Here is a 22,364-nt window from a genome sequence, read left to right as displayed (position 1 = left end):
TCATTCTTCCTCTACTTCGGTGTCACTTCTCTCTCTCCTTTTCCTTTATATATATATATTCCTCGACGTTGACGTGCACCGTTCTGATATTTGTTAGCCTCGTCTCCTTTTTCCTTTGCTTGCTGCTGTCTCTCAGTATAACTAGCTATTCAAATTACCCTAGCTCATTAAATGATAATTCTGATAATATAGAGCCCCATTCCTATATGAACCTATATGAACTAATACGAACCGATGGCATACTCCGTACTAATGCTATAATATAACGGGCTTCTCCCGTCTTATATCCTAGCCGTAACTATCACCCGACTGCCGTTCCTCACCTGGAACCGCTTCAACGGCGTCGGGTTGCATCTCACTCCTGGCAATATCCCTGTAGATATCTCCGTAAATATTCATCTCCACCATATAAAATAATAAAATTGACCCAACAAGCACCAACGGAGTCCTCTCTTCCCGCCATCTTACCTATAGTACGGAGCCCTTACACTTAGTGAGGCACTTAACCTCTAACTCTGAGGATATCCGCAGCAATTTCGCTGCGTTGTATATATACGAGGCCCTGCCCACTACACCTCCGCCCAACACCAACACCGGGGCCTAGAATCACGGACTGTCCCGTATTCAAACGATCAACTGGATAACCTGTGCTTTTAACTGCCTGAGACCAATTACACTCAGGCCCCCGTCGCCTCGTCTAAAGGTCAAGAGGGCCCGTCGAGTTATGGCTGCTTCAGCCGCGGCAGGTATAGGTACCTCCCGTTAGGCTTCATGGATGACGCAGCGGTGCAACTTTCTTTGCGCTGGGCTGGCTAATGGACAGCAAAGGCTGGAGGACAAGACGTGGCTTTTGGGTTAAGCCCATTCTCGCCATGGCTGAGTGTAAGACTTCTGACTTCGGCCTCATGACCCTCTGTTGCTTCAGAAGGTGAAAAGTAAGCGTGTGGGAAAAGGGGGTTGCGGTAGAACTTCTCCAGAGCTTGCTTGATATATGGCTCTTCTTGTTTCTTGAAAGCTCGCCTCCGCGGACTATCCGGTCAACCCACGAGTGCTCTCAAACCTGCTTTGCTACTTCGGGGCTGCGTTGCTATTTCGGAGCTCTTGTCCATGGCCGTTCATGCGGCTCGGCCGTACATCCGCTTTGATATACCCCTTTAGAGCTACATACATCTTATTTCCTATATAGTCATGGCCTATCCGGGAGATAGGGAGGATAACAGCACATCGCCTCTCCTGGATGATCCCGAGAGACGGTCCGGGGATATTTGGGATGATGCTGCTGCCGTGGCCAAACAGGCAGAGAAAGAAGAGGAGGCTAAAAGCAGCTGGTACTTGTTCCTATTAGCTCTCAGCATCGGGGGGTAAGTTATCTGGTTCAATATCATTCCCATACAACAGCTAATGCATGTTTAGGCTGCAGATTGTATGGTCAGTTGAGTTATCAAATGGATCCGTGAGTACATATCCATGCATCCCATCTCCCTTGTATAACCATGTCTTTTCTTATGGTTTGTATTTGTCAGATGACCTCTAGCTAACGTACCTTACAGCCATATTTACTCTCACTTGGAATGAGCAAGTCATTACTTGCATTTGTATGGATTGCAGGACCCTTGACTGGGACTTTGGTGCAGCCATACGTTGGAATCAGAAGTGATAACTGCCGCGTTAGCTGGGGAAAACGAAAACCCTTTATGATCGGAGGGGGCATTGCTACTGTTTTCTCTTTGCTGGCACTGGCATGGGTAAGGGAGATAGTGGGAGGAATCCTATCACTACTTGGAGCACCTCCTGAATCGTCCGGGGTCAAAGTAACTATCATCGTGGTGGCGACTTTACTGATGTACTGCCTTGATTTTGCTATCAATACGGGTATGTACGCAACGTAGTAGTTGACAACTCAATGCCCTTGCATACTAATTTGAACTGATAACTAGTACAAGCGGCAATTCGTGCTTTCATAGTTGATAATGCCCCTGCACATCAGCAAGAAGCTGCAAATGCATGGGCAAGCAGGCTGACAGGCATTGGAAATATTGTGGGCTACATATCAGGCTATCTGAAACTCCCCGAGATATTTCCTTTCTTCGGAGATACTCAGTTCAAAGTCCTTTGCGTGATTGCATCCTTGTGCCTGGGGCTTACACTCCTGGCCAGCTGTTCATACATCACCGAGCGTGACCCACGGTTAGAAGGGCCCCCGACATCAGAGAACCCAGGCGTCCTTGCATTTTTCGTGCAGGTGTTCAAGTCAATACGAAGGCTACCTCCCCGGATTCGAAAGGTCTGCGAGGTCCAGCTCTGTGCATGGGTTGGCTGGTTCCCATTCCTGTTCTATTCAACTACCTATATCGGACAGCTCTATGTCAATCCCATATTTGACCAGCACCCTCACCTGTCCAAGGAGGAGATGGATGCTGTCTGGGAAAAAGCAACTAGAATAGGTACTTTCGCCCTTTTGATATACGCCATCACCTCGTTTGTAGGAAGCATTGTCCTGCCCCTGGTGATTGTGCCGGGTTATCGACCACCGGTTGCATCAGAAGCGAGCTCTCCGCCCCAGAACCGGCCATATTTGAGCAATCGACCGTCGACATCGACGCTTTCTTTCACCGCGTCAGCTGGTTCTGCTATCGAACCGGCCGTTATCGAGCCAATCCATGATCCCAGCAGGTCGGATGAACGAGGAGGGGGGAGGTGGTCATCCATCCTCTCCAAACTGCAGGTTCCCGGTCTCACTCTGCGCAAGCTCTGGCTCATCTCGCATATTCTCTTCGCACTGTGCATGTTTAGCACGATCTTCGTGTCGTCGCCGGCAGCTGGAACAGTGGTGATCGCAACCGTTGGCCTATCCTGGGCACTCACTCTCTGGGCCCCCTTCGCACTTATCTCTGCGGAGGTAGCACAGCGTGATGCAGCACACAGACGGCAAAGACGTTCGCTCCGGCCTCGGACAGCTTCAGATCCTTCTCCCATTGGCCCTCGTCCACGCCCTTTGCAATCTCATGTTGGAGCCCATGAAAGAGACGTCGAGGAAGAGTCTAGTGCTAGCGTGGTTGACCATGATGCAGGAGATAAAGATGAAACAGTCGACCAGGCGGGGATTATCCTGGGAATCCATAATGTCTCGATTTCGTGTCCGCAGATCGTATCGACCCTGATCAGCAGTGTTATTTTCAAGGCCCTCCAGAAACCGCGGGGAGCAGCCTGGGATGACAGTGTTGGATGGGTGCTTCGGTTCGGGGGTTGCGCTGCCCTGGGAGCGGCATGGTTCACTAGCACGATGGGTGACGGGCCTTCCCAGAGCACTGAAGACGAGGCCGTCTAGAATATTCCTGTTTCCATTTCATGGATGTTGTCCAAGGCAGCGCTTGGTTAATGCTGTTCCGTATGCCCTGATCTACCCTTTTCCATGACCAAATTGGTAGTCAGACAACAACTTTTAGCATGGTCATAGCTAGACACAGGTAATTGCTATTTGATAATTATTTGCTCTGTATAATATCATGAATACAGTTTTTGAAGGATTGACCATCGTTTGCTTCCAGCCAAGTTTTGTTAATAATTAACTGCTCATGATTTGGGGCGGGCATCTGCACTTAGAATCGCCCCTGTGGTTGAATGACAACCAGATATCAGCAACTATTTGATATACATTCTAGCCATTAGACGGGCCATCTTCTTGAATAATACCCGCATCACAATATGCGCCAAAACCTGCTGATATCTCTGTCATCAGCCATTGGGCTTAACCATGGACCCTACTAGGAGCCTGTTGACGACCCTAGCAACAAGTCAACCCGGCAGCAGAGCTCTTGGTCATGTTGCTGTATAGTTACTCAACATGCGCTGTATCGATGCCGTTTCTATCTGATTCAAGGCCGTTTCGTTCAACTATGAGCCTAGCAGGGCCCTGTCAGCTGGCTAGTTAACTAGTTAACGAGTTAGTTTTCTGTGGCGTGAGGATGCTGCTGCTGTCTTACTCCCCCTTTTCGTTATTATTGAGCCAGGCCGGTTGACAACCAAAGTCGCAATTAACTAGCAGATGCTGTGTAGCTCTCAGCTCGGCGCCAGCAGTGCTTCGTTACACTGTGCTATGCAGTTCCTGCGCCCGAGCGAGTACATCCGATGCTCGTTGAGAGCACAAGCGGGTCATGCATCTGGATGTCACGTCTTACAGCATATCGGATCCCTCGGAGTAAGCTATTTATTCGTTTATTTTGGCGTGCGAGGGAGGAACTACAATACCATGCCCTGGGTCTAGGTCAAATACCCCCTACATATACGTACCTGCTGATTCCTCAGCGGTAATCCCAGGTTGGCCTGAGGATGAGCTCACCGTTGGTTGTGCTACACAGATCTCGGCTGGACTCCAGATGGGCCTGGGTTGATGTACAAGACCTCAACCGGTATCAACCAGCCTGACTACACACTTGCCTTATGACCTTTGGATTAATTTATGGCATACCGATGCGGCGTATGGTTGCTACCGGACATGATACCAACATCTCTTTCCGCCTTCCCCACCCCCAACCGTCGGCTAATGCTAGGCCGTTGAGAGCGTCCCAATGATAGCCTTGTGACCAGCGTACTGCAAATTGATGTTAAGCGAGAAAGATTTGGCATACCATGAACTCGTTCAATGCAGCCTTCTCCAGTCTGTATGTCTAGATCAATCTTCTCTGCGGTCACAAGGGATGCCTCTTATTGCGGGAAGTCGTGATATCCAAGCTCGAAAGAATGGATATAAAATCAGGGAATAAATCCACGTCTGACGCTCTCAATTCGGAATACTCAAACCTGGCTGCTTCCTTGAGTATAACACAAAAACAGCATACCCATCATGAAGTTGATTTACCTTGCTTTGCTGAGCAACCTTCTGAACTCGCCTTCCTTAGCCCACGCTGCTAACGTGGCTGTAAGGAAGATTGGGAAGGACGCTATAATTAAAGACAACAAGGTTACGTGGATGGGAGAAGATGGCTTTCAAGATGGCTTTTCATGCCCAGATACCCATGTCCTCCAACCAAGTGCTGATCAGCAGTCTGCTTCCTGCTGCTTGCCCGGCCTAACTCTCAAGGGCAGTTCTACCACGTCGTTTGACTGCTGCGCTGAAGGTCACGATTTAGCTGGCTCTGAGGCTGTCGGCTATATCTGCTGTCCCACTGGACAGATCTACGATGGGAAGGTTTGTAAGAACGGCAAACCACTCGTGGAGGGTAAATGCGCTTGCTCCGAGGATAAAAATGTGACCTCTGAGGGATGCTGCGAACCTGAGGAATGCTCATCCGGGCTAAAGACTGGTAGGTGATAGTCTCCTGTCAGCGACTATAAATACCATAAAACTCACCCTTCTAGGAAAATGCTATACGTTCAAGGAGAGTAACGGCTACCTTCTCGGCTACCTCCGTACTGGAAAATACTATAATGCAGCTCCAGATAGCAGAGATCGCATCTTTGGAAAGTTCCAGCTCTGCAGAGACCAGTTGTGTAACCCGGGACGCCCAATCAACGCCGGAGACGAGCTTTATATCAAAGACCTCCACGGAACCCCTATGGACGGAGCAGATGCAGGTCAGTGGATGAACAATGCGGCTGACGGGCCTCATATCGGCAAGACTCCAAACTTTGCGATGGCGGGCAGATTTGCAATCACCAAGTGGCCTTGCGGCAAATACTGCATTACAGGGGCTGAGCTAGGCCTTGGACCTGCATGTCCGGCGGATCAACCCGCTCTTACGTTTTACACGCGGTCTTCTGAGCCATGCGTCCCATATGAACTTACGGAGGTTCCATGCAGCGTGAGAAGTATCAAAAATAACTGCATCTGGTACAATGGCAAGGACCAATGCTGTGACAAGATTGACTGTTCAGAGAGAAAATGCCACAAATAAGTGGGCCTCTAGTCACTTTCGCTTTCGGGTTTATTTCTTTCGGGTTTAAGGCATTTTCTGCTTCACTTGTTATTTCAAGTCGGGCGGGTAGTCACTTGGATAGGTAATGAATATGTGCTTCAGTGACTCTTGGTTTGGCGGACCTGCAGTGACTCAGTCGAGAAGCTCTATATAAGAACAACTCCTCGCCGTGGTGCCTGTGTAGCAGCTTAATATTTCTTCTCTCTTCCATATCCTAGGACTACTCCCCAGATTTAAACTTACTTACCTTATTATACATGTGGATCTGTGGAGCATATTATTATATCAACTGCTATCCTAATATCCGCACCAGCACTATATATGGTGTCCAACTTCGCTGCTTATCTCCCTCGTTCTTGATGAGCGAGCTTATCTGAAGGGACCCCGGGCTAAAGCAACAAAGCATAAATAAGGCACAAGACTGCAAAGACACTGCTACTATCAAACAGCCGAGCCAAAGGGCGAGCCTACACTCGTGGTCAGCAGGTTGAAAGTTATATTTGACAGACAAACAATTTAACCAAATCCCCTAAAGGGAAACTCTGGAAGCTTGCCCCAGACATGAGGAAAGCTACAAGTCCACGCCTGGGCGTCAAACTCCTTTATTCAACCGCATGGCACCCGCAAACCGACGGTCAGTCGGAACGCACTAACCAGTCTGTCGAACTAAGTGGACGACTGGGAGGAAGCCCTTGAAGAAAGGGATATATGTGTCTGGCGGGAGACGACGTCCTTCGCAGGGACGTCCAGCAGAACCGTGGATAGGGACTGGCCACCTCACTATACAAAGCAACTCGACCAAACGATAGTTATTTTGGGCTGTGCTCTAGTAGCAACATAGCACAATGGAACGCATGGAGTTGACGTGGGTACGGGGAAAGGAACCAACAAGAAAGTCCACGAATATCAATGACAGTGATGAGAGTAATGGGTACCTCCATTCTTCCCATTGCCTGCCTTGCACATCTACCTATAGCTCAGTGATTAACAGGAGAAGAAGACATCCCCAAAATGGCATCTATGATCTATCGTCTTCAGAATATCCTCCCATTAGCGCACCATCTGCTTGGTTGTTGCATGAAACCTCAAACATTACTTTCTATTTGATATATATATACCTTAAAGTACATTTTACTCTATCTTATTTTACTTATCTCTTATATAGATCTTCTACTTCCGCTTCCTTCTCCTTTTTAGATAGAATACCCAGCCCCCCTTAGGGTCAACCAGGTAGTATTAGGAATGTTGTAGTAGTAGGAGAGAGTGGCTTAAGATACACAGACGAATAAGAGAATAACACCCTAGTGTTTTTGAACGTACTATTCTCTCGAAGAGTAGCATTTCAGCAAGCACTTAGGTGGTTGTTGTTCAATAGAGACAAAACGGCCGTCGAACAAGTCTTAAGCGAAGTTTGCAGTTCTCGAGAAAACAACAGCTAGCCAGCTTATTACATCCTAGCTAGAACAACCAGGTAACCGCTATCGAATACTGTCTGTGGCTATGATATCTCGACATCTCGACGTCGATGTTCTGGTGTTTGCTCGCTGTCGCTCTCGACGTGACGTTGAAATTGAACTTCCGGCGGATGACACCGATGCACGTGACTTGGGGTCGACTTGGCCCGATTCGGGCGGATCTCATAGAAGGAAGAATAAACAACTCCAAGCAGTGCGATATCAGAAGCTCTCTTCTCCTCCAGCAGCGTCGTTTGCCCCCCTATAGGTTACCGGTAGAAGCTCTCCCTGGAGACTATGAGCGCAGCCTGCCTTTCTAATCGACTTACCCAGTCGCGTCCGTATCCTCCCATCTGAAATCCGGCGGCCTGTTGCCCCATCGTCATCAAGCACCATGGCGGCCAATTTTCTAGGCGGGGTTATATCAAAGGTTTTAAGTGAGCAGCCTTCTCCCTGTAATGGGGTGGACCATAAAGAAGTACTTGACTGACTGGTTTTCTCTGTAGGGAAGAGGGAGGAGGAAGAAGACCCTGATGGTATGCACCGACCTAAAGTGCCACTCGCCAGCCCAGCCCGATAAAAGAAGCAACCTCGAGCTTTATGCACATTGAAACTATAAGGGAACGAATGATTTACTCTGACGGATTATTGCAGACTCTCCGGAAGCTGGAGAACGGGAGTTCTGGACTTCCTGGGCTCTCTTCATCCTAATTGTGCTGTTGATTACCGCCCTGTTCACCAGCTACTTGCTTAAGCAGAAGCGCATTCAAGCGGTACATGAAACGGTTTTGTCTATATTTGGCGGTACGGTCTTCCCTGCCTCCGTGTTAAGAGGATCGGCACAGATGTTATTGGCATGCTAACACAGCTTCTAGGAATGGTTGTTGGTTTGGTCATTAGATTTACGCCCGGAACATTGATCCAGAAGTCAGTCAGCTTTGACTACCAGTTCTTCTTCAACCTTCTTCTCCCCCCTATTATATTAGCATCGGGCTATGAGTTACATCAGGTAGGGCATTTCGCCATCCAGTGGCTTCAGCTGTAAGGGCGCGGAATTGCTGACCGGCTTCTTTAAACACAGGGTAACTTCTTCCGAAATATTGGCAGTATTCTTACCTTCGCCTTCGCCGGTACATTCATCTCTGCGTTAGTCCTGGGTCTCGTCTTATTCCTTTGGACAAGAATTCCTATTGAGGGGCTAGATATCTCCTTCGTCGAGGCATTTTCCGTCGGAGCCACACTCTCAGCGACTGATCCTGTCACCATTCTTGCTATATTCAACGTCTACAAAGTCGAGCCGAAGTTGTACACGGTTATATTTGGAGAGTCTATTCTTAACGATGCAATTGCAATTGTTTTGTTCGAGACGGCGCAGAGATACAAACCAGGCAGCGCAGCAGGATCGCTTACAGTCCTCAGTTTATTCGAGGCTATTGGCATTTTCTTGATTGTTTTCTTTGGAAGTCTCCTTATTGGAGTGATCGTTGGAATAGGCACTGCGTTGGGACTAAAATATACCCATGTGCGTCGTGATCCAAAGATTGAGAGTTGCCTCATTCTTTTGATTGCTTATGCCTGTTACTTTTTCTCGACTGGAATCAAGATGTCTGGTATGGATCCATGCTTTTCATCTTAGACCTAGTTAGCTTTGCTGACATTTTCTGTTCCAGGTATCGTGTCACTACTATTTTGTGGAATGACCCTAAAACACTACGCCTACTACAACATGTCTCGTCGAACCCAACTTACTACCAAGTACATATTCCAAACTATGGCGCAACTCTCCGAGAATTTTATATTCATTTACCTAGGATTGGATCTGTTCACGGATGAGAACCTGCAATTCAAACCCCTCTTCATTATGGTGTCAGTCGTGGGAATATGTGTAGCCAGATACCTATCTGTGTTCCCATTATCCCAGGCCATAAACTGGGTTATTCGGTATAGAGCTGCCAGTCGGGGTAGGGATGTTGCTGATGAACTGCCTTATCCATACCAAGCTATGCTTTTCTGGGCAGGCTTACGAGGAGCAGTCGGTGTCGCGTTGGCTGCTGGACTGGAGGGAACAAATGCTCCAGCTTTGCGTGCAACAGTTCTAGTTGTTGTCGTCTTGACCGTCATTATATTTGGAGGTACAACCGCTAGAATGCTTGAAATTCTAGATATTCGTACTGGAGTCGTGGAGGAAATTGATTCCGACGATGAATTTGATATCGAAGTCACGAATGGTGGCACATACTACAAGCGATCAGGTACTGGAATGGGACATACCCCACGCAGAAGCGATTTCCAGCTAGATTCTGTGGCAAGAGAACACGAGATCAATCGCACTGGTCATGGCTTCTCGAGCGGTAGCAATGGACGGCTAACTCCCCAGGCTCCTGAAGGGCCCGGTGGCCTCACGAGGAAGAAATCTTCATACTCCAGAATAGATCGTACTCGATCTCGAGATGGAGCTTCGACTCAAGAGTTGCTTGGAGGCCGTAGTGGAAGCCACAGCGGTAGCAGCGTTGATATAGATATGAGCCATGACAGAAGCCGTGCTGGACGAAATGCTAGAGGAACAGGTGACATGGGTATGAATCTCGACGACTTCGACCTTGAGGTCGATGCCGCATTCTCTGATGATGACTTGCCTCCTGCAGCCTCACAGGCCCAACGTTCTCGCAACCATTCCCAACCCCGATCAACATCGGCTCATACCTCCGGGGATGGACCATACGCTAACACTGCTCAAGCAGAAACGTCATCTTCATCCCGACCTATTGCGGCTGCCACTGATGCATTCCGTGATTTGCTGAGTGGCAACCGTGACCATGCTACGTGGTTTAAACATCTTGACGACGAATACATCAAACCAAAGCTGCTTCTCGACCAGGGATCCGGCTCTGGATCTCCATCTGGATCTGGGCGAAAGGGACCTGATGCTGTATGATGCTGTATGAATGATTGATTAATTGCACCTGACAGTTATCACTATGACCATGTTTTTATACTGTTTCCTCTTTGTCTTTCACATTACTTTAGGTCTTGTACTTTTACCTTTTCGTTATATCTACCGTCAGCCTACATACCTGGCTTTGCTTTCTGGTATTCATAGAACTTTCATGTCTTACTCGCCTTTTGCTACGGTGTTGCAGGGCCAAATAACATTCATAAACTATCATGCTTTCATCATTTCTTTATTAACAGTGTTCCCATTAGAAATTATAGACAGCCAGTTTTTCTCGCCTGCAAACTCCCTATTAAGCCTCGATAGCTTACAGCGTGAACACGTAGTGAGTGACCTCCATGATATAACCACGTAAAAGAAACCAAAAAGAAACATCAATAATGCATCATCTCCCAATATATTAATACGTATATCACCCTTCCTCCTGAAAACTCCCACCTCACGAGTCAATCAGGCCACAGAAATCCCAACTATCGAGCTACCTAGTTTAACAGCGGAAGAAAAGACATAAGCTAGACACAAAAAATACAGAGTATACCTTAAAAGCACATGGGGGAAAGGGGGTGAATGGTTGTAGGAGATGGACATGAATCGAATGAGTAGTAAGGCAATGGCAAAGTAAGGATTCTAAGGAGAGGCGAAAAAAATACATGTATGGAACGAAAGAGCGGGAGACATGGAAAACCACTTTTGTTTTCTTTCTCGCGAGGTTGGATGCATGGTTGTTTTGATTTTCCTTTTACATTAGCTAGTCGTCACCATCGATGAATTGGAGACGCTCTTTGGCGGTTTTTGCTCGTTTGGAGGTGCCTTTTGCAGGAGCACGGCGGCGACCACCTTTGCCTGATGGGCCTGCAGCAGGTGCTTCGACGTCTGCAGATAAGGGTGTTGCGGCGCCGGAAGGTCTGGCACTTAGATCGTCGAAGTGACCCTCACCTATATTGCATTGTAAGTAACCGTATGTACGGTGTAGAGTGTAGAGTATAAGTGTAAATGCATACCTTCATGATACATATCATCCAGCGTGACGTCTCGCTTCTTTTTGGGAGCAGCCTTTCTACCCTTCTTGGGAGCGGCAGCGGCCTCTTCACCCTTCTCAAGAGCTTCTTTCTCCTTTTGTTCCAGGATCTTTGCCTCATCGTCGTCTGCAAGCCACATAGCGATATCCTTGGTACGGTTCTCACGGCTTCGGGTGTTGAAATCAACGCCGCCACCTGCACCGCCGGAGATAACGACACGCTGCACTTCTTCCTTCTGAAGAGCTCGCTTGCGTATTCTCTCCTCAATGGTTCCACGGGTAATTAGACGATAGACTGTGACTTGTCTTGTTTGGCCGAGACGATGAGCTCTGTCCATAGCCTGCGAGTCTATGGTTGGGTTCCAGTCGGAATCGTAGAAGATGACTGTGTCGGCTGCTGTCAGGTTGATACCTAGACCACCAGCACGGGTGGAGAGGAGGAAGATGAATATCTCGGGCCGTTGCTGGAAATCCAAAACGGTATCTCGACGGTCTTCTAGCTTGGTACTACCGTCTAGTCGGCAGTATTTGTAGTTGCGATATGTGAGATACTCTTCCATCAAGTCGATCATGCGGGTCATTTGGAAGTAGAGTAGTACACGGTGGCCACCGTTCTTCAGCTCCCGAAGTAGCTCGTCCAGTTTCGCTAGTTTGCCGGAATCAGTGACAAAGCGTCTCATGGACGGCACGGTGATATTGGTATATCCTCGTTTCGTGGAGCCTGGTTTAGGCAGCATTGGTGGATACGAGTAAGGTAAGGGGTTGACCTTGTGGTTCAGAATATCTTCATCGAGGCCTCGAGTTGTTGTTCCAATTAAAGCTTGACGAGCCCGGACATTGAAGAAGGTATTTTGAGCCTCCAAGTCCGGCACGGATGAAGCAGATGATATCATTATTGGGGGTGCGTTCGCATCATATTTACCACAAGGCTCGAAACCAAGTATTCCTTGGTTATCGATCACCGTCTGGGTAACGTTGAATAGCTCACGTAGGTAGCCGGAGGAACCATGCTCGGTGAGCGCAGATCGGCTGTTACGGTCGACGATTTTGAATAACGAATGCGGTAGAAGGGAATTCGTGCTCGTTTCATCATCGTCATAAACAATCGATAGTCGTGCCAGACGATTCTCAACACCATGGCGCTCCAACGCCCGCTCAAAGACACCCTTTTCAGAAATTGAACGTGCTTCTTCCATCGACAGATCGGTGAACCGAAGCCAGGAGAAGGCATCGTCTCCACCTAGACTGTGCCGCATGTTTTCCGGTGACCACACATTCATGAGATGCGAGAGGTATTTATCATCAAACCCTGCCTTGCTATTGTTAGGCCCAGGAATGTCGAGTCGTCCCGCGGAACTGCAAAGCATGCTTGGTAGATCGTAGTCTATCAAGCTACGGGTCGAATAGGGAACTGATGGCTGCGCTCTGACGAAGGAAGCGGACTCAGCAAAATGACACATGGAGTAAGGTGAGGAAGTGTCGGCACGCTCAAACAGGTCAGGATGGTTGCAGACTTTCCGGAACTGCATGACCAAGTTCATCAGCGTGGTACTGTCTGCTTCTTCACCCGTGGCAGCCTTTTCAATAAGATCGATGATGCTGACACGATTTCGGAGGCTGGCATAGTACGCTCGCTGCCTGTATGTGAGGTCACAGAAGACATCCTTCTCGACCTTGTCACCGAGTTCCTTCTGGACATGCTTCTTGATACGTCGAAGCATGAACGGCTTGAGAATCATGTGTAGTCGCTTGAGCTGGTCTTCGTTCAGCTTGGTATTACTCTGTGCATGACTTTCGATGTCCTTGGAGAACCACTCGCTGAATTCATCGTGGGAATCAAAGAGAGTAGGCATGATAAAATGTAGAAGAGCCCAAAGTTCCTGCATGTTGTTCTGGATAGGTGTTCCCGTGAGCAACAATCTGTTTCTGCAATGGAAACCAAGCAGATTCTTCCATCTTGAACTTTGTGACGATTTAATAGCCTGAGCCTCATCAAGAACCATGTATTGCCATTTGACCTTTTGGAAGTACTGGGCATCCAAAACGACGAGTTGATAGGATGTCACCAGGACATGGAACTCGGATTGCTTGGTGTAAGTGATGTGTTTGCGATCCCAGAATTTACGCAGCACCTTTCGATCTTTGGCCGAACCCCAGTACGGAAGCACTTTGATATCTGGTACGAACTTGGTGATTTCCTGCTGCCAATTGTGAAGAGTCGAAGCCGGTGCAATAACGAGGAACGGACCCCAGATATTGTGGACCTCAGCAAGATACGCCATGACGGAGATAGACTGTACAGTCTTTCCGAGACCCATCTCGTCGGCAAGGATGCCGTTGATGCCCTGCTCGTAAAGGTTGACCAGCCAGTTGAGACCCTTCAATTGGTACTCCTTGAGCTGGCAGTTAAGCAGCTTAGGCTGTGCAACCTGGACATCACCCAAACTTGTAGGGTTCTGGAAGTTCATTTCACCTTCGTCAAAGGCAGCCATCTTGTTCTCCTGTTCGTTGAACGCCTTAGCGCGGTCCTGGGCTTGTTTGACTGCATTCTGTGCGTTGGCCATGGCCGCCTCTCTCAAAGCAGTATCATCTTCAGCGTCAAAGTCGAGATCCTCAAAGTTGGTAACCTTTGCGCTGAGATCGCCGAGGTCATCGGGTACGTTGAGCGAGGTTTCGGGTTCCTTTGCGCCGTCGGCGGGCTTGTCAACGGCGGGAGCGGCGGCGGTGTCACCAGACTGTTCGGCTTCGTTGGTTTTGATCTTCCGGCCAATGAAATGGGAGTACAGTTCGGTTTGGGAGATGAGGAAGTTGAGTTTTCGTTTCTGGCGGTTGGCTTCACGGTCTGCGTCTGCCTTTCTGGCGAGCTCGAGTTCCTGTTTCTCTGCCATCCGGCGCAGATCACGCTCTTCACGCTCGTTCCTCTTCCAGAAGGACATCATCTCACGCATGGTTCGTTTGGCTCGGGCCTGGGTATCCTTCGTACTGCGGTTGGTACGATCTTGCCATTTCCTTGCCTGTTTACTTGCGAGCTGTGCCGTTTTGCGGCAGTTCTCCTGTCGGATATTGAGAGAGGTAGTCTTCATACGAGCAACCTTGGGAATATCCTTGCGAGCCATATCCCTCCAGATCTGTTCATATAGCTGGGCATAACCCTTGGTGTCGAAAGTCGCAACGGGGGCGGGCGTGGGTTCCTTTGAAGCTTTGGCATCCTTTTTCGCGGCCGGCTTCTTGTCCTTGGATGCGGCGGCAGACGGTTCTTCACCTTCCATGGCCGCATAGGCAGCCTCTGCGGCATCCTTCTCGGCCTGTTTCTGCTCCTTGGTCTTCTTTGGCCGAGCGGCAGAGCCTCCCTTGCTGGGTCTCTTCTTATTAGGAGAAGGCTTGTCACGGGTGTGAAATGAACCGGTAGTGCCACCCTCGAGGTTTGGTGACAGAGGAGCGACTTCACTGATCTCTTGGGGAGCAGATCCGGTCTCGAGTACATGTTTGGTGTGCTTGATCTTCTTGCGAGAGCGAGCGATTTCACGTTGTAGTTTCTCCTTTTCGGCATCGTCTTCCATCTTGCTGACCTTCTTCTGCGCGGCCTGAATCTTCTCCATCTCAGCACGAACGGTATTCTCACGCCGCCGTTTCCGCTGCATATCCTTCTTGCGTTCTTTTTCATCCATTATCTCCTTCTGCTGGACCTCTTCTATCACTTCAGCTTCATGGAGTCGGGCAAATCGTTCGGTACCGGCAATGGCTTGCTTCTCGAACACACGGGCCAGTTTACCCAAAAAGTTGGCTCGACGTCGCTGTTTTACAAAAATTTAGCAACGACGATGTAAAGATAACGTTAATGGGTGGTTGGGTGCATACCTTTCTCTTCTGATTATCCAGGGCCTCTGCCTCCCTAGCCCGTTTCCTCCCCTTGATGATATATCGCTGCCACTCATCTTCGAACCCAGGAGATTCGAGATCGCTTTTGTCTAAATTGTCTAAGCGTTCCAGCGCAGTGGTGACATTATTTGACTCACCCCGAGAGTGTGACGAAGAAGATTGCTTTGCAGGGGCCAGAGGAGGCGCCGATTTAGCGGAAGCTGTGCCATTCGCAACGGGCTTTGGCGCAATTTCACTATATGTAGCGTCGTAGTTGTGATGCCGGCGACGTTTATCGGACTCTAGCACCCTGGGTTCGGCCTTAGGGGCTGGTTTGGGGGCCGGTTTGGGAGCAGGCGTTGCTACAGGCTGGGCTGGTGGTTCACTGGCCTTGACCGGCGGGACAGAAGCCTTCCGAGGGCGTTCTTCTGCAGGGCCCGATAAAATACTGGCAAAGGACATGGGATCTGTAGCTCTTGCAGGTTTCTAATAAGGGCATCGTCAGTAACCCCCTAATATAATACAATATAAGGGTATATATAGATATAAAAAAAAAGGGAAAGGTTAAAAAAAGCGAACTGACCGGTTCCTTTGGAGTCGTAGCTCTAGCCTCGCGGGCCATGGGAGGCTGCGAGGAGGAGGAAGAGTAGACGGGATTTGCTGAGCGCGAGTCGAGAGGGATATCAGGCTCGCGCTTGGGAGAGTGCATGACGGTGTCTCCCATGCTCCCCGGACGCGTGTGGGTAGGCGTATGGCCGAACATGCCCGGAGTCGGGGAGTGAGCTGAATTCGACATCAGCGAGCTGCTGTACGGCCGCGGGAGGGAGTATCCAGGCTGGTTGGAGGCCGGATGGCTGGCGTGGTAGGCCGGCGAAGGCTCCGCGCCGTTCAAGGGCGGCAAAGTGGTGTTCATGGGCGATGTAGGCTGGTTGTAGTGCGGACTCCTGCTCACTGCACCAAAGCCAGGCGGCGTACGAGGTGGATGCTGCTGCTGCTGCTGCTGTTGCTGCTGCTGCTGTTGTTGCTGTTGCTGTTGCTGTTGCTGCTGCTGCTGCTGCTGGTAGGAAGAAGAGGCGTCAGAGCCAGCGTAGGGGCGATCCCGCGACGGCGAGTAGGAGAGATAGCGAGCCTGCTGGGACGGCGAGCGCGAGGAGTACGGCGGAGCTCCCGTCATGGCTGCTGGAGCTGCTGGAGGGCCAATTCAGCCCGTCCGGTGGTGGCTCTGGAGCTGGCAACGAAGGGGCAGGCAGTCTCTGCTTCAGAGGACACGCTCCATGGGCTTGCTGGCTTGCTGGCTTGCTGGCTGGCTGGCTGGCTGCTGGGTCGCGGGATCTAGACGGGCGACGAAAGGGCAGGCCAGGCCAGGGCAGGACAGAAGGGAGCGAGCGGGCGAGGCAGGACGGCAATGGGCGTCGCAGCAGAGGTCAGGACGGCGGGCGAGAGGGAGATGCGGTCGAGCAGCGACAGCGAACTTCGTCCCGGGCGTTTTGCTTCTTTTTCTTCTTTTTCTTCGTTTCTTCCTGTCGTTTCGCCGTCTTTTTCGTTTCTTTCGCAGCCAAAAAACCTTCGCCGGGGGGTGATCACGTGACGGGGTTTTGGAGCTGAAGTTGGAGTTGGAGTTGGAGTTGGAGCGCCGGCGAGGATGGAAGATAGAGGGATAGATAGATGGTAGTGGTAGTAGCAGTGGTAGAGAGTAGAGGAAAAGAGGGCAGCGCGGTGGGGAGTGCTGGGACTGGCTAGCTACAGGCTGGCACCGCGGGACTGCGCTACGGCGGCCGGCGGGCAGGCGATATCAATGTACATAGTTAGATGTCTACGGGCAGGGCCTGGAGGGAGGAGCATGTAGTTAGGGAGTGTATACAGGGTAGTTATGCCCGTCTGCTGGAGGAGAGCTTTCTTTCTTCTGCTGCTCTTTTGATGCTCTTTTGATGCTGCTGGTCCTGCGCATTGCCGTGCATAAACATGGTAAGACACCCACCCGGCATGATCATAATGAGATGGGCCATCTGTTCCCCTGGCAAGAGTGGAGAGAGGATTGGCAGCAAGATCACGAACTAGCCATGGTCATCTCCATTCATCAGGAGTGCCTGCGTGCTCGCAGCCTTGCGGACAAGAAGCGATGACCGGTTTATTCCGCCGGGCCTATCGTCCAAGCATCTCGTGCCCAACGGACATGGCCATGGAGCAGTGGTAAACGGCCCACGGTTGCCTTCTCTGCTTCGGCTCTCTTCTCCTAGTAGTAGTTGTAGATGCTGTTCATGTCTCTAAGCTGAATAGTAACGGTGTAGGCTGTATCCCGCTGTGTAAACCGACGAGGAGCACTCTGACCGCAAGATGCTGCATTAGTTCATCGACCGGCAGGTTCCTGCTCAGTAAAACAGTATCAACTGCCTGGTAGTCTCTTCATAATGTCCGTTGGAGCCGTGTTGGATGGCGGTGGATGGTGATGGCTGTGCTGTCTCTCCAGTTAGCTGCGACATCGAGGAAGGAAAACAAGGAAAACAGCAGCGCAGAGCAGGGAGTAAAGAAGAGTAGAAGCTCTACATGGCCATCCTTGCCTCATAACACCCAGTTATACCCTCGTCTCTGCCGTCCAGCTCGCTGTCTCTGCTTTCTATGCTGTGTCTACTGGCGGCCGGCCCAGCTTGGCGTTGACGATGTTTAGAGCGAAGAATAATAACACTTTGGGAGCTTCAACGTCAAGCTTCAACTTCAACGACAACGACAACTAACAACTAACAACTACGACAGCTCCAGCTTCCACCCGACAACCCGCGATGGTATAACAGCTAAACCGCCCTTCACTGCGCACCATGGCGCTGGACGGATCCAGTGGCTATGTAGCTGCCAGCAGCCTGGACAAGCTGGCCGAGTCCTCGCTGCCCATCTTCAGCGTCAAGAAGGTCCAGCTCAAGTTCTCCATCGCCGCAGACTTCGTCGCAGCCCAGGTAGCCAACGATGTGCTCATCCTGGCGCTTGCGACGGGTAGGATACTAAGGATCGACTTGAATAATGCAGAAGATATTGACGGTGCGCTCTTACGCCTTTAATTCTCTCCGTCGTCGTTGTTGTTGTTGTTGCTGTTGGTACTGACGTTGGGCTTTAGATATCGACCTGCCGAAGAAATCATCTGAGATAGGCGTCATCCGCCGCATGTTTCTGGACCCTTCTGCCTCGCATTTGATAATATCGACTACTCTGGGGGAGAACTACTATCTTCACACCCAGTCCCGACAACCTAAACTGCTCTCGCGCCTCAAGGGGGTGATGATAGAATGCATTGCTTGGAACCCGGCCTTACCTACAGCGTCAACTAGAGAGATTCTCGTGGGCTCGACGGACGGGAACCTGTACGAAGTATACATCGAATCTTCCTCCGAGTTCTACCGCAGGGACGAGAGATATGTCAACACGGTGTACAAGGTGCCTAGTCTGGCGGTGACGGGTGTTTGGGTGGACTTTGTGGGTGGTAGGAAGGATCTCCGCCAAATCATCGTCTCGTCGAACGGGAAGATATTCTATTTCACGGGGAAGATAGGGAGGCACGGTAAAGATGGAGGAGGAGGAGGATCGATATACATCGACTTGTTCCGCAAGGAGACACCCGTTATTCACGAACTTACCAGCGCTACTCTATCGGCACCATCCCTTCTAGCTATGCAGCCGGACCCCTTGGAAGAAGGGCACAGTGACGGCAGAGCAGAGGAAAAGCACTTTGCCTGGCTTTCTTCACTGGGCGTTCTGCATGGTACTGTACCCAACTCAGCTCCCAACCAGGATGGAGGGAGCAGGATATTTGACAAGGCCAAGATGGTCTCCCGTTCGATTTTGCCGGCTACAGAATCAGCGAGGGGAGGCAGGAAGCTGATCCAAGACCCTATCAAGGGGATGACCATGACACAATGGCATATCCTTACACTGGTTGAAGGGAGAATCGTCGCGATCAACCGGTTAAATGGAGAGATCGTATACGATCAAGCAGTGCTTGAGCCGGGCGAAAGCTCCCTCGGCCTGGTTGCAGATCAAAAGATGAATACCTACTGGCTCTTTACTGGCCAGGCGATATATGAGATATCCGCCAATGACGAGGACAGGGACGTATGGAGGATCCTGTTGAAAGAACAGCAGTTTGACTCTGCACTCCGTTATGCCCACGGCGTCACGCAAAAGGATGCCGTAGCCACTGCTTCGGGTGACCACCTAGCCAGCAAGGGACAGTACCTCGAAGCAGCTGCAGTTTGGGGCAAAAGTAGCAAAAGCTTTGAAGAGGTTTGCCTCACGTTTATTGACAAGGGAGAACATGATGCTCTCAGGAAGTATCTTCTCACCCAGCTATCAACATACAAGAAGTCGGCTACTATGCAAAGAATGATGATATCGAGCTGGCTGGTTGAAGTCTTCATGTCGAAGCTGAACTCTCTGGATGATACCATTGCTACCAAGGCCGAGTTGGTCGAGGGAGGCAACGAAGACGATGCAAAAGACGATATCCAGACCATACGCTCTGAGTTCCAGCAGTTTGTGAACAAGTACAAGGCCGATCTGGACCCAAGGACAGTCTATGACATTATAGGCAGCCATGGGCGGGAACAGGAGCTGCTGTACTTTGCAACCACAATCAATGACCACAACTTCGTGCTGTCGTACTGGGTCCAACGGGAGAAATGGGCAGAGGCCCTGAACGTGCTGAAGAAGCAGACCGACCCAGAAGTGTTCTACAAGTACAGCAGCGTGTTAATGACATACTCTGCCAGCGAGTTTGTGGACATACTGATGAGACAGACGGGCCTAGACTCCCAGAAGCTCATTCCAGCCCTGCTCACCTACAATAAGGACACCAAGACGTCCCTGTCCCAGAATCAAGCAACGAGATACCTGAACTTCATCATCGCCAACCACCCCAACCCTTCTGCCGCCGTACATAATACCCTAATATCCATCTATGCCTCGCACCCATCGACATCCGAGGGCGCTCTACTTCAATACCTAGAATCCCAGCCATCCTCTCCTCCCCCTTATGACGCCGACTTTGCACTACGCCTATGCATCCAGCATAAACGGGTGCAGTCCTGCGTGCACATCTACAGCATGATGGGGCAGTACCAAGAAGGCGTCACCCTGGCCCTCAAACACAACGACATCGAGCTCGCCGCCCTTGTCGCCGACAGGCCAGAAGGGAACGACAAACTACGCAAGAAGCTCTGGCTGCTCGTGGCAGAAAAGAAGATCCATCAGCCCGGCATCGGGATCAAGGAGGCAATTGAATTCCTCCGCCGATGCGAATTGCTACGCATCGAAGACCTGATTCCCTTCTTCCCTGATTTCGTGGTAATAGATGACTTCAAGGATGAAATCTGCACCGCACTAGAGGACTACTCGCGGCACATTGACACGCTCCGTCAGGAAATGGACAATTCCGCACATGTAGCGGAACAAATTCGCCTTGAGACCGCGGCGCTGGGATCCCGCTATGCGATCGTCGAGCCCGGCGAGAAATGCTGGATCTGCTCGCTGCCAGTGCTGAGCAGACAGTTCTTTGTGTTCCCATGCCAGCATGCTTTCCATAGTGACTGTCTAGGCAAGAAGGTGATGGACGCCGCGGGGACGGGGAAAAAGAAGCATATCCGGGATTTACAGGCTGAAATGAGTAAGGGGACTAGCATTGGCGCTAAGAGGGAGAAGATCATTAAGGAATTGGATGGTTTGATTGCCGAAGCCTGGTGAGTTTATTTCTTTTCTACTATTTGCGGGGGAAGCTGTGCTAATGATGTGGTGGTGGTGGTGATAGTATACTATGCGGCGAGCACGCTATCAAGCAGCTTGATGAACCTTTCATCAGCCCGGCGGATAACAAGAACGAATGGTCTATCTGAGCTGGCCCATGACGAGTGAACATGAACACGACCATGACCATGACCATGAATATAATATGAATGTATAACTACATAATCCATGCTATCTAGCTTTCGACTGAGTTTAGAATTGAGCTTCGTCTTTCCAACGCCCAGCCGCCAACCACCCCTATCTCTTCGTACAGACAGCCCTCTCACACCACGGTAGACTTCACAGTATACTTCATAGTAGACTTCATAGTAGGTAGGCTTCATCCTAGACTTCACAGCAGACTTCAGCGACCCTCGGAACCTTAAGTCTCGACCCGAGCCAATTTTTGCGACGAGTTAGAAGTAAGAAAAGGCCCAGGAAGCACGCGGATAAGTCTTGTTCTTGTCCACTTTTTCATGGCGTTGACGCCGTTTCACAGGTTGCCCAGTCGATAGGATGCATGCATGCAGTATGTGGCATGCATGGAGGAATGCGGGGGAGGCAAATACTGAGGGAAGTAAATGCAGAGAAGCACTCCGTAGAAACAGAGGCAGAGGAGGATATACAACTTGATTGATGAAGGACCTTGATGTTAAATATTATGCCTGAGAACAGGGAGTTCTGTTCTGACCTCTCTCCATGGCAAGTCATAGGGTATATCTCAGGAGATCTCCAGCCCACAAGCCAGGATGAAAGAATACCAACTACGTCACTGCAGCGTAGTGAGTGAGTGAGCGAGCGACTGAATGGCGTATAGAGGCCTTTTTCCGGGTATCTCGAGTGTTCTCACCGAGCAGACTCCAGCGCCAGGCCGACATAGTCTGTCTCTAGTGCAAGACACCCCCTCTCCTCGTCCCGCTCAAGCGCCTTCGCAGACGCCCATCAAGCCATCAATGCTTCAAGCCTCTGACGTACTGAGGACCTCTGGAAGCGACTAACTAAGAGGCCGGCGTGAAGCCACGGCCGCTCGCCCGTCGGGTGTCTCTGGCGATCAAGGTTGATACATAGCAATGACCGAAAGCAATCAAAATCAATAATAATACTCGACTAGTGAGGCCCGATAGCAACTAGTCCAGCTTGTGTGCAGCGTACAAACAAAAACCAGGTAAATCATCGAATAAAGCAAGGTATCACGCGGGCGTCTCTCGTCTCGTGTCCCGTTCTTTGCTTTTTCTCCCCAGGCCGATGTTGGGAGTTGAAGATGGAATTGATTTCGAAGTGGATGTTCAAATGCTGGATGTTAATTATTATTCTTCATCTTGAGACCCCGTGCATGAGGGATCGTCGGCCCATCGACGGAAGGGAAGCAGAGACAATCAGAAACACGCTGACGCCATCATCGT

The 22,364-nt window shown here is 50.3% G+C and overlaps 6 protein-coding genes across 6 annotated transcripts; 5 read left to right on the top strand and 1 right to left on the bottom strand.

Annotated features, from left to right (window-relative positions):
- Positions 1 to 1,188: 1,188 nt before the first annotated feature.
- On the top strand, positions 1,189 to 3,328 carry ARB_04075 (sucrose transporter, putative; the record flags this gene model as incomplete). Its single annotated transcript, XM_003017152.1, has 4 exons — positions 1,189 to 1,361; positions 1,414 to 1,453; positions 1,551 to 1,872; positions 1,965 to 3,328. 4 exons carry the CDS (start codon positions 1,189 to 1,191, stop codon positions 3,326 to 3,328), a joined length of 1,899 nt encoding a protein of 632 aa, XP_003017198.1.
- Positions 3,329 to 4,843: 1,515 nt separating this feature from the next.
- ARB_04074 (cysteine-rich secreted protein) lies at positions 4,844 to 5,894 on the top strand (the record flags this gene model as incomplete). The annotated part of the gene is made up of 2 exons (XM_003017151.1): positions 4,844 to 5,303; positions 5,359 to 5,894. 2 exons carry the CDS (start codon positions 4,844 to 4,846, stop codon positions 5,892 to 5,894), a joined length of 996 nt encoding a protein of 331 aa, XP_003017197.1.
- A 1,869-nt stretch (positions 5,895 to 7,763) lies between these two features.
- On the top strand, positions 7,764 to 10,304 carry ARB_04073 (uncharacterized protein; the record flags this gene model as incomplete). The annotated part of the gene is made up of 6 exons (XM_003017150.1): positions 7,764 to 7,806; positions 7,876 to 7,905; positions 8,024 to 8,173; positions 8,215 to 8,378; positions 8,451 to 8,979; positions 9,016 to 10,304. The coding sequence occupies 6 exons, from the start codon at positions 7,764 to 7,766 to the stop codon at positions 10,302 to 10,304; spliced, it is 2,205 nt and encodes a 734-aa protein (XP_003017196.1).
- Positions 10,305 to 11,070: 766 nt separating this feature from the next.
- Positions 11,071 to 15,922, bottom strand: ARB_04072 (uncharacterized protein; the record flags this gene model as incomplete). Its single annotated transcript, XM_003017149.1, has 4 exons — positions 11,071 to 11,258; positions 11,324 to 15,134; positions 15,199 to 15,684; positions 15,782 to 15,922. 4 exons carry the CDS (start codon positions 15,920 to 15,922, stop codon positions 11,071 to 11,073), a joined length of 4,626 nt encoding a protein of 1,541 aa, XP_003017195.1.
- A 126-nt stretch (positions 15,923 to 16,048) lies between these two features.
- ARB_04071 (uncharacterized protein) lies at positions 16,049 to 16,803 on the top strand (the record flags this gene model as incomplete). The annotated part of the gene is made up of 2 exons (XM_003017148.1): positions 16,049 to 16,060; positions 16,165 to 16,803. The coding sequence occupies 2 exons, from the start codon at positions 16,049 to 16,051 to the stop codon at positions 16,801 to 16,803; spliced, it is 651 nt and encodes a 216-aa protein (XP_003017194.1).
- Positions 16,804 to 18,011: 1,208 nt separating this feature from the next.
- ARB_04070 (uncharacterized protein) lies at positions 18,012 to 20,922 on the top strand (the record flags this gene model as incomplete). Its single annotated transcript, XM_003017147.1, has 2 exons — positions 18,012 to 18,228; positions 18,305 to 20,922. 2 exons carry the CDS (start codon positions 18,012 to 18,014, stop codon positions 20,920 to 20,922), a joined length of 2,835 nt encoding a protein of 944 aa, XP_003017193.1.
- Between the last annotated feature and the right edge of the window lie 1,442 nt (positions 20,923 to 22,364).

Source organism: Trichophyton benhamiae, assembly GCF_000151125.1.
Source record: "Trichophyton benhamiae CBS 112371 chromosome Unknown contig01293.0, whole genome shotgun sequence".
Taxonomy (NCBI): domain Eukaryota; kingdom Fungi; phylum Ascomycota; class Eurotiomycetes; order Onygenales; family Arthrodermataceae; genus Trichophyton; species Trichophyton benhamiae.
This window is presented reverse-complemented; position numbering and strand designations above follow the sequence as displayed.